At 32.3% G+C, this 12,206-nt stretch overlaps 1 protein-coding gene across 2 annotated transcripts in view; it reads left to right on the top strand.

The window, feature by feature from the left end:
* LOC146539587 (adipokinetic hormone/corazonin-related peptide receptor variant I-like) overlaps positions 1-12,206 on the top strand; it is a 40,413-nt gene that overhangs the window by 12,167 nt on the left and 16,040 nt on the right. Inside the window, exon 1 of one of the 2 annotated variants that reach the window (XM_085208306.1) lies at positions 9,665-10,874. The exons of the other annotated variant lie outside the window; for it this stretch is intronic. Coding sequence (XP_085064432.1) covers positions 10,596-10,874 — 279 coding nt within the window. The 5' untranslated portion in view covers positions 9,665-10,595. Of the gene's footprint in view, positions 1-9,664; positions 10,875-12,206 lie in introns of those variants that run through there. 2 annotated transcript variants of the gene reach the window in all.

Below are 12,206 nucleotides of genomic sequence, written 5' to 3'. Positions count from 1 at the left end.
ATATAGATGCGTCACGAGCCGATCGCTTAGGCCTCTCTATGTGTCTCACTCTATATATCGCTCTCTCGCTCGCACGCTCGGCTCATGCGGAACGTGACAATGAGTCATACTATTTTGTACATGCAGTCGCTATCCATTGATTTATAAGACGATTTCACGTATCAAAATTATAATAAAGTTGAAATACAATATTATTTGGCTTCTTTGTCTATCCAGATATATACAAGAATTGCTCAATGCTTATACTTGTATTTGACTTAATTTAAAATATTTAAATTAACGTTAAAATTATATTGGAAAGATATATAGTAATATATTACGTAGTTGTATACTACATTTATATAAACAATATAGTATGAAACATTTTAAGTGAAAACTCAAAAGTTCTAATAACTAAGTTTCTTGCTTTGTAACTTATGTAGTACGAGTAAACCTGACAAATGCGTCTCCATAAAGTTTGCTAATTTAACCTTGTCATTTGTTTACATTTGAAATACAAAAAAATCACATCAAATATTTATTTGCTTATATTTTTAAGTTCCGTACTTTTTCCGCATAGTAGGTTAGGCTGAGATAATCTTAGTATTAACGTACGCCGTTCTTGATTTTCCTCCCGAATTCGAGATATTAGGTGTTGAATAGCGAAACTTAACGCCGCCTTTTGCCTACAGGCATTATAGAACGAATAAATGAAAATGATCTAAATTCATTCAATGCCAGTCACAGTTAATTATCTTTATCTATATATATAAAATCGAAAGGTCTCACTCATCTCACTCACTCATCACGAAATCTCAGAAACTACATGTGCTAGGAATCTCAAATTTTGCTGGCGTAGGTGCTCGCTAAGACGGGAATTTGCTATATTCGACTTCTAAGGGGTTGTTTTTGGGGTTGAAAGTTTGTATGAAACTTCGTTACTACAAATGCTAGGAGTATCAAATTTTGCATGGTCGTCACTTATAGGACGTAGGTACTCATGGAGACAGAAATTAATAATAACGTAGTTCACGCAGACGAAGCCGCGGTCGGGCCGCCAGTAATATATATAATGTGCGTCCAATTTAGATAAATGTTTGATACTAAAAGCTTTAATTCTCCATCGCCTCCATCGCTCAAGGCTGGGACTATAACGCGTTGGTTGTGGGTTCGATCCTCACTCGCGGAAATGAATTCTTATATAAATTAATATTTTGATTGCTTCGCTCGGGCAAAACGGCAAAAGTCCAGCGTTGAGTTCCACCACTCAACACACAGTGCCTCGAAAACTTTGGAGGAAAGTGGGGAACGGAGTCTAGGTTCCCTCTGCCTATTCTGCTGTATGTGATACAGGGTGAAACTGATTTAATTTAAAAGCTTTAAAACGTTAGTTTTATGTTAAAATGAATAAGCACTTTGCGTATTTTATCATTGTATCATATGATCGTCCATTTAGAGAGCTTTTAAAATATTATTATATTTCAGTAAAATGGAATATAAAATATTTAATATTTTCTTTGCTTTAAATAATAATAGTATAAGTTTCAATTTTGTGTCAGTGTTTGAATTATTATTGGTTCGAATTCCATTCAAGTAAATTATTAATAAAAAAAAAGCTAACAAGGGATCTTTGCTTAGACAAATACGGAAATTTCTTTATTGTATATAAATTATATATAAAAGATTATCTTAATACCAAGGAGGGATTTAAATTGATTGTTAGTACATATATTTGAATAAGAAAATAGGTCAATCTTCAGTAAAGGTCGAACATGTATACCTTAAGCTCGTTTAAACTTTCACGGACCTCAACTCATTTACACTATTGCTAAAGCAATTACGAAGTCTTCAAAGATATTGTTGACATTGAATGAAATCTATATATTATATATGAATTTAATCGGTTTGTCTATACATATGTTGAAGTCATAATAGTGCAGGGGGAAGTAAAAAAAAAATAGACAGCCATGTAGAGTAGTACAGGGTGTTAAAACTTATGGATTCTATCTGAAATGCTTATGTTTAAAATACTATAATGATTCTTATATAATTACAAATAAATAGAGAACAGAGAACTAAGTGAAAAAACCAGTAGGTAACCCGCATAATGCGGAGGAAGCGTAAAATTAAATAGAATCAAATTTCTTTTTAACCGACTTCTGTAAGAAAAGGAGGTTATCAATTCGACTGTTTTTTTTTTTTTTTTTTTTTATGTTTGTTACCTCATAACTTTTAACTGGGTGAACCGATTTTGATAATTTTTTTTTTATTTGAAAGGTTCTTCCCTTCCCGGAAGGTAGCTTCCCGAATGGTCCCATTTTTTTTTGGTCCATGTCTGACAATGGTATCCATGAGAAAATCACATAAGTCTTAAATTTGCATTAGGCATGTGCGCGACTAATAGCCGATTAACTCAATGTCGCGCCAACCGATTTTGATGATTCTTTTTTTATTTGAAAGGATACACTTCAAGGATAATTTGGTGAAAGTTCGGTTAGGTTCCGGTTATGGGATCCGGAGAAAATTGAGAAAGTTTTTTTTTTTTGGTAAAAAATTGATTATACTGTAATAGTTACAAGCAAAAACTTTTTAAATTGATGTCAGAAGTGAGATTTCTGATGGTTGAATTTCTTTTCAACCAACCTCAAAAAAGAGGATGTTCTCATTTTCAATCAACTTCAAAGAAGGGAGATTCCCAATTCGCCCGAATACTTTTTATGTATGTTCTTGTCAATATACCAAAATGTAACTTTGCACAAAAATAATAGCTAATTAAATGAAGTTTTACATAGAACAATCACAACCACTCGTTGACAACCACTACCACCACCATCACCACTCGTTCAAGAAGCATCATTTTAAGATCTACCCATCACTAAAAATCGTAAAATAAATTAATTTTTAACAAAAAGAAAAACCGACTTCTAACAACGAACTAAAAAGTGAAAAATAATTATATAAAGATTTTATAATTTTGAAGTCGGTGCCAAGTAAAACAAACAGGCTTAGTAATTAGATATTGTAGTAAAGGTGTTGTAGCATTAGTTTGACACCGACTTCAAAATTATAAAATCTTTATATAATTATTTTTCACTTTTTAGTTCGTTGTTAGAAGTCGGTTTTTCTTTTTGTTAAAAATTAATTTATTATCTTATCCATTGCAAAACGTAATCTCAGAAAGGAAGTCGGTAATTACATTTTTTGAATGTAATTTAAAAAATCCTTGTAATTTTAAATATGAAGTTATATCACAAAAAAGACATTAAATAAGTATAATAAGATAATTTAAGATGTTTGTTATATATTTTCTTCAAATGTAAATCTTTTTTAAGTATCGTTTGTAAATTTATGATATTATATAAACACGTTTATATTAGGTTAACCTGTATCTACCAATCAGTGTAAGGGAACCTCGTAACCCAATTTTGATCCTCTTATAACAGATTTTATTATACAATATTTTCAGTCTATAACCTTGCCAGGAGGATTCCTATAACAAGAAAAGTAACTTTTAACAGTTTTCTTTTTATATTACTTCTTAATCTTTTTTTTATCAGCTTCACGCTGTATTCCACACCCAGCAGGGTAGGCAGAGGGAACTTAGTGTTGAGACACTCCGTTCTCGACTTTCCGCTAAGTTTTCGAAGCTTTACTTGTCGAGTCGAAAGTCAGGGCCGCGCTTTTGTCTTGATACCAGAGCGTAGAAAAGAAAATATTAATAAATAAATCATTCCCCCTAGAGGGGATCAACCTACAACCTTCGCGTTACAGTGACACCTTTGTATCTCTGCACCACGACGACATATAATACAGTAGGTACCTAGTATTATCATCTATATATATAAAAGGACTTGTCCTCACTGACTGAGGTAAGACGCACGCACAGCCGTAACCGCTGTGCATAGAAACGTGGAATTTGGACAGATGTTTACTTTCGTTACCTGGACATCCACTAAGAAGGGATTTTGAAAAATTTTAACCTTAAAGGGGGGAAATCGGGGTTGAAAATTTGTATGGAAAAAAATTTAAATCGGCACCGACTTTTATAAAATTTGAAATACAGACTCTTAAAAGTATTTAATTGAATTGAATAGTTTTCTTGAATTCTTCCCCTAAGGGTGCAAATAAGGGGTTGAAAGTTTGTATGGAAAGATCTTTAAATCGCCATCGACTCTTAAACCACCGACTCTTTTAGACTCTTACAAATATTTCATTAAACACATGTTATTTGGTTTATTAGAATTCACCCCTAAATATGCAAGCAAAGCTGCGCCCGTCCGCTAGTATATAATATTTTCATTATTAGCATCAGTTAAGACTATTAGTCTCCATTGCAAGTAGTACATCACGTTTCAATTTGAATACTCAATAAAGCTTATATCTAATGAAGTCAAGATACTCTCACACACATTAGGGTAACTTTGAACCCCACAAGCTTCCAAAGCTTGAAAGAAACATATGAACATGTCAATGTGTGAGATTAGGAATTCGTAATTGAAATCTGGTAGGTGTACACAACTCCAAAGGCAAGGTTCCAATTACTACAAAGTAAAATAAATTACTTCATTAACGATGGGTAGAGTTATTTATATATATTTACTCGTGTAAAGACAGGAAAAAGATAAAAAAAGATATTTGTAATTTATTTATCACACTGTATCCCGCACACAGTAGGGTAGCCAGATGGAATCTAGTGTTAAGACACTCCGTCCCCCACTTTCCACCGAGTTTCGGAGGCATGGCGTGTTGAGTGGTGGAACAACGTCGCGCTTTACCTGGACACCAGAGCGAAGAAATGGAAATAAATATTTCATTTCTTCGAGTGGGAATCGAACCCACAACCTATCACGTTTGCACACTTTGTGCCTCAGCGCCACGACTGGTCTCTACAATTCAAATGTATAAAAAAAATCGAAAAAAAAATCATTACAAACTTATATTTGTAGTTTATTTCATACATATTGAATGCATCCGCGCGCAAGCTTAAGTTTGTCAACTTTTACTAGTTGTACCTTTCTTTGACCTACAGGTCTAAAATTGATGCCATACGAAATTCTTAGTTCTTTGAATTATATTTATGTAATTTCAATAAAATATAGGTGACGTTCCTTTTAAAACGTCCAAAGGCCTCTCTACGTAGCATTTGCGTCATCTGGTTATTATTTATTTTTGCCTTACCTATAATATTCATTAAAAACTGGTATGAAGAAATTTCAAATAATTTTGAATTTTATCTTAAAAGCTTTAATTGTAATTAATGGACGTTTATTTTTGGGTGTATTAAAACGAATAAAAATACTGGTACTTTGGTTGTGGTAGTCTTTTTGTAAATATAACTATATTTTGTCAAAAATATTAGTTTTTTTATAAAACAATAAATAAAAATTACCTAGGTATATCGAGGCCGGTCGTGGCGTAGCGGTACAAGCGATTGTAAATGCGACATGTACTGGGTTCGATTCCCACTCGAGCAAATGAAATATTAGCAAAGCGTGATGTTAAACAATACGCAATGCCTTCAGAATTCGACTGAAAATAAACAAAGGAAGTATCTTAATAGAATCCAATAGAAATAGAATCGGAGCTAAATAAATGAATAATAAATATAGGTTTATTTTGGTAATAGGTAGACTAAACTGCATAAGAGGCTTTGAGGAACAACAAACAAGTATCTACGTGCTTTAATCAGTCTAGTTCAGTTTCAAGCTTGTTATCATTGGCCATTAGTAGTTCTCCGGTTGAGTGCGGCACAGGCTATTTCACAATCTGTGGGAAATCGAGATAATTTATTGAATACATTGTGAAATTGCTTAATATATTCTTTTAAGCTATTCCTCTAATCCTTCTAATATTGAACTTCAATTAAAATTTTTGTGCTGTATAGTTTATTTATTGACGGCGTTGAGTTCTGCAACTCAACATGCAATGCCTCCAGAATTCGGCGGAAAATGGGGAACGGAGTGTCTTAACACTAGGTTCCCCATGCCTAATACAGCTGGAAGCTGTTTAGTTTATTTATTAAGGAAGGCTAACGACTATAATATACGACGTTAATAATTTCGATGTTCCTACTGTTCCCACGATCAATGAACACTCGGGAATATGACTCCCACATGACCACGCGAGCGAAGCCCCAGGTAAAATGTAGCATATTATACAGGGTGGAAGAGGCAGCGCTTCTTTTACTGAAACTGCATATAGGGTAAAATATTTCAAACCCGGAGCTAAAAAAATTTATCAAGATGCCTCAACAGTTTGGACGTAGGATTTTTTTTTCATTTCACGATTTTTTTCCATACCTGTATTTCGTGTCACGCATACATACACATACTACTACAAAAATACTACTAAGCGTTGCCAAACTTCTACTTTTCATTCGTCAAAACATAACCGCACGAGAAAGAACGATATCTCGCGTTCTTTTTCACGCAATTACCTATTTATAATAATAAATCTAAACAACGTTCAAAGCTCTTATTAAAATTGTTTAATAAAATCCTACTTTAAGGCAATTTATTATATCTCCTTTATTACGAAATTATTTAGAAATAACTCATGGTTATTGAACCACCCACAAAATTATATTCAAAATTTTTAACACACAAAATGATATTGAACTACAATAGATAGGTACTTACATTTAACATTAGTTTTACATCGTCGTTGTCGCATTCTCCTTTTACTATCACTAATATTTACATCATAAGTAATATTAAAAACTCAACATTTGTTTGAAATGTCTTAAAAGAATGTATGTTTTGATAGTACACTCAAATACTGACACACAATAGTTTCACATTTGAGAAAAATACTCAGTAATCACATCATCACGATCACGAAACATTCATCACGATTTTAGGAATCCGATTAATGATAAAATTAATATTAAACAACATCCAAATAATTTAAAACATTTGATAATTATTCAACGTCTAAAGTCAAACAATATCATGTAAACACAACAGAACTTAGCCGTTCCGCGGCTAAGTTCTGTTCTTACACAGATAATTAAAAACATTGTAATAGTTGCCACTAAGTAAAATACTTCTCGAACATACTTTTACATTTTTTATTAATATTTTCATTATTATTTATATTTGTTTAATTATTTTGATAGAAAATCGTATAAAAATTAAATAGAAACGAGTCTTATAATGTTAATGTTATGTCTTTTTTCTTTTATTAATTATTACTATAAACATAATTATTAAAACATAAATCTTATGCATTTTATGTCCTAAAATAATCATTATAATTCTTGTATATGTGCAATAAAGACTTTTTATCTTTATCTTATCTTATCTTAAATGAAAACTAGTATTCAGATTTTGAGGTAAAATATTTTTTTTATAAAATCAGAATTGGTTTTAGATTTAATCAAATAGTAATCGATATATCTAAGCATTTACATATTTAGCGGAAATAGTAATGAGAATTTTATAACATATTAAGAAATTGACAGTTTCAGTAAGTGGTACCTGTAATTTCGTAATTTCGTGGTTTTAGGGACACGGTATTGAATAGAAAGTATCGATACTGTACTCATGAGTAGTATCGAAAAAGAAGTATCGTACCCTCAAAAGTATTGATACTTTGAAATATCGAGTACTTTTTTTAGAGCGTAATGCAAATATGTAGCACGTCAATGTCAGTTAGCAAGTAACGTCTTTGTAAAAAATAACAAAATATTTTTTTTAAGCCACTTACTTAAAACTATCAACACAAAAGTATCGATGTTTTGAAGTATCGAGTACTTTCTTGTTGTTGTTGTTCTTTAATTATGGCGATCCGAGCGTGCCAGTTCAGCACTAATCACTTCGCCAATGTCACGATACTTTTTTTAAGAACTAATGCGCATACGTTAAAAAATCAGTCAGTAAGTAAGTAACAAAAATAAAAAAATATATCTATCCCATTCCTCCTCCTTACAATCGTTTAATAATAAAAAACATTCGAGCCGTTTCTGTGATAGGCTCTTTCGGGATTTTTTTCAGAGTAGGTATTAGTAGTAGTGTAACTAATTTATGTACTCATTACTATTATAATTATTATCAAATAGTAATTAGAGAATAAATTAGAATGTTACAAATATTCTCTAATTACGATTTATGATCCTCGCATACAGAGGACTCCAAAGGAAGATTGCGTGTCTGTGAGATGTTGCTATCATAGTTATGAGCCGAAAGGCCAAGTTAGTTGGGTAATTTAATCGATACGATATCTTTTAAAAAGTACTTGATTAGTACAAGTATCGAATACAAAATTATCGGTTTCGAAAGGCAATGTACAATGTACAAAGTATCGATACTTTTTTTGTGTCTACGTGTTTTGCTTTGTAACTAAAGTTGGCTTACATACAAAGATTGGAGGTCTCGAGCTTTTTCTGAAATTCAAGCTCAACGATTATGTATCCCTGCTGACATCGATGTTATGTTTTATTTAATGTAACATCCTTATTTGAACTGTTAACCTTTAACTATGGACGTGATTTTTTTATAACACAAATATGGACGTCGGGTCTGTCAGACCAGTATATTTATTGGTCATATTCCGTCTGTTTTTTAAAGGAAGAAGACAATTTTATGTTTTAGTTTACATGAATAGCCTCAAATCAAGCAAAATCAATATAAATAAAATCGCTTTTTATTAAAGTTTACGCATCACAACGATTTAAGTAACTTAAAGTCACAATTTCAGTCTTTGGCCACATGGGATGACTCTTAAGAAAATAACACTATAAAAAAAGACAGATAATAAAATAAATATTTTTTTAACAAAATATAAAGTCTAACAAATAAAAAAAATAAAAAAATTACATCTTATGTTATAAAATAAAAATTTTGACAACACCTCAAGATAAGGTATTATTGAACATCGATACACAATGGCTTTCAACATTGTTGGCTAACAGGACGATTGCAGTCAACATAAGTATGTGTTGTCTTTTTATATATCTTATGGGGGCAAAGTATACATGTTTTTCAAGAACCCAAAACTATTTTTTTAGCTTCATGTTCAATAAATGATAGATCAGATCGCGAAACGCGAGTCAAAGTCATTCTCAATTTTTAGAGTAGTTTAGTATACGAAACGCGTCTTTTTATTTGATAAAGTGTCATTTTCTTTATAAAATGTCGTCGTCCAATTCTTTTGATTGATGTTGATTATAAAGTACCGATATATTTGTCCCTGACGTGCTTGGTCGATCATTTTTTTCCATTTTATCATAAAAACTAAAAAAATTGAATCTTTTTTTAGGTAAATAATATTTATATTACTAAAATATATGACAAACAATGCAAAATAATATATGATATATAACAATAAAAACATTTGAATACAAATAATACAATTAAAATATTAAAGTATATTTTGTAATATTATAAAAATATATGGTGTTTTCAAATCATTATGTATGGGAAACATGGACGTCGGGTCTGACAGACCCAGGCCCCGTTTAGAAAGTTAAATACTCACGTGTTTTGGACCCAGAGACACAACCACTGCTATCTACATTCATTTTGGCATTAATACGAAAGGTACTGAGCGACTCAGTGGCGGAGGTCACCGAGAAGTGGCCGATTTGTAGAATTCGTAGACCTAGATGGGTCTGTGAGACCCGACATCCATACTTAAAGGTTAACACCGAAGATCATCGGGGGCTTCAATAAGCTAAAGTGACTGTCGGTTTGTGATTGTCGGCTTGTCTTTGTTAAATTATTTCGTTTTTTCTTGTGTATTGTGTATCGTGTATTCGTGTGTATTTTTATCGTGTTTTTATTACTATTTGTATTATCATTATTTGTGTTTTTGTGATATTTACTTTACGAATTTGAAAAATTTTTTTACTTTTAAGTAGTTAGTGAATTTTAATTTTAAAATGGCGCATTCTCATTTTACTGCTACGGAGTATATGGATATGATTTTAATTTATGGAGAATGTGGACAAAATGGAGCTCTCGCAGTACGAATATACCAAGAAAGGTATGGTGATAGTCGTAGATGTCCATCAGATTATCGTACAATTGTAAAAGCTGTACAAAGGGGCCGAGAAAACCAACCATTAGTGCCACACCAAGAGCATGTTTCGTCACAGGAATTACCAATAGTGCGAGAAATGGAAATTTTAAATTATATCCAAAGAAATCCTACGACCAGTTTACGCAGAACAGCCAATCAATTCCAAGTTAGCCACTTTACGGTACACAAAATTTTAAAACGAAACACGTCGTCCGTTCAAATACACAAAAGTTCAGGCTTTATTACCAAGAGACAGGCCTATCAGAGTAGCATATTGCCAATGGCTGCTAGACAATGTCATCATCGACTCAGATTTTGTATTTAACATTTTATGGACTGACGAGAGCACTTTCACTCGCAATGGCATTTGGAACCCGCGAAATTTTAGATATTGGAGTGAACAAAATTTGCATCTAAGTCGAGAAGATAAACATCAATACAGATTTGCTGTCAATATATGGGCTGGAATTCACAGAAATACAATAATAGGGCCAGTTTTTATTGACGGCAACTTAAATACTCAGAAATTTTTAGAACTCATACGCGGCCCCGTAACAGAATATGTCGACCAGATCCCCCTAGACGTATATCGTAAAATGTGGTTTCAGTTAGATGGAGCACTCGCACACTCTGGAATGTTTGCTAGAAACACGCTAGCGAGCATATTTGGAGAACAATGGATCGGAAGGTATGGACCTCGGCGGTGGCCTGCCCGTTCCCCAGACCTCACGTCGCTTGATTTTTTTTTGTGGGGGCAAGTAAAAAATGAAGTTTATGCGTCAGAAGTCCATACAGAAGACGAGCTCCGGCAAAGAATTATGGGTGCTTTTGATAAAATTAAAGACTTAGCCGCGCAGGGGGATCTACTGAGTAAAGTAAGAAATAATTTGCTACGCAGATGCAATTTATGTATTAATAAGCAAGGGGGACACTTCGAAAATTTGAAAACTTGATAGAAAAAATTCAATAAAAGTGTGTGTAAAGTGTATTCCTAAGTGTTGCGTTGATTTAACATCGGCTCGCCGCCGTTGCCTACATACCTACGCTAGTTGCTGCGACTCGATTTCTTGAATGAAGCGTGTGCGACGTTGCCGGTTTGACAGGTAAGTGTGTGAGTGATAATATTACACTTTACAAATGGCGTTTTTTTTTTTAAAACGATTATTTTATTATTTATTTTGTTTGAAAAAATAACTTTTTCATTTTTGGGAATTATTTTTTTTCTGAATTATATTAGGCTTTTATAGAGTAGTTAAAACTGTGGTTTCATTTAAAGTGGTGCGTTCAATTCCACCCTGATACAGATAGAAAGGTATAAATAATTTATAAATAAATTTTCATTCAACCACACTTGGTCTACTTTGTCGACAGTATGGGCGTCATAAGCTCGGATTAACCTATCAGTCTCTGGCATACATTAGGCTTTCGATAAAATTAAGTAGGTGCCATTATAGCAATATTGGTTATAGGTTTTTTAAATCGTAATTTACGTTCGTAAAAGTACTTTTTTATACAATTTGTTTTTTTTTTTTTGCTTTTTATATATATGATTAAATATAAAAGTATTTTTTATAAGGGTAAGGCAAAAAAAGTCGTGTAAAGTAGATACTAGAATTCAACGCCGCTGTCTGTGTATGTAAAAGAGCGTGAAAATGAAAATAATTACTTAAGTGAAAATAGAACCCATTGCGTTTACATTGGCTGTTCTACCTGCTTCACAAAATAATACTACATCTTATATAATACTAGCGGACGCGCACAGCTTCGCTTGCCTATTTAAGGGTGAATTCTAATAACCCATGAAACATGTGTTCAATGAAATATTTTTAAGTCTAAATTTCAAATTTTATAAGAATCGGTGGCGATTTAAAGATTTTTCCTTACAAACTTTCAACCCCTTATTTGCACCCTTAGGGGTGAATTCTAGAAAACCATGAAACATGTGTTTAATTATATACGTTGAAGAGTCTGAATTTCAAATTTTATGAAAATTGGTGACGATTTAAAAAAAACCTATACAAACTTTCAACCTATACAAAATTTGCACCCTTAGGGGGAGAATTCTAGAAAATGATGAAACATGTGTTCAATTAAATAGTTTTAAAAATATAAATTTCACATTTTATAAAAATCGGTGCCGATTTAAAATTTTTTCCATATAAACTTTGAACCCCTATTTCACCCCTTTAGGGTTAAAATTTTTCAAA

The sequence above is a fragment of the Heliconius melpomene genome, chromosome 4 (assembly GCF_056956725.1).
Source record: "Heliconius melpomene rosina isolate 202511_hmr_F chromosome 4, ASM5695672v1, whole genome shotgun sequence".
Taxonomy (NCBI): Eukaryota; Metazoa; Arthropoda; class Insecta; order Lepidoptera; family Nymphalidae; genus Heliconius; species Heliconius melpomene.
The sequence above is the reverse complement of the archived record's forward strand: the minus strand, read 5'-3'. Positions and strand labels throughout refer to the sequence as shown.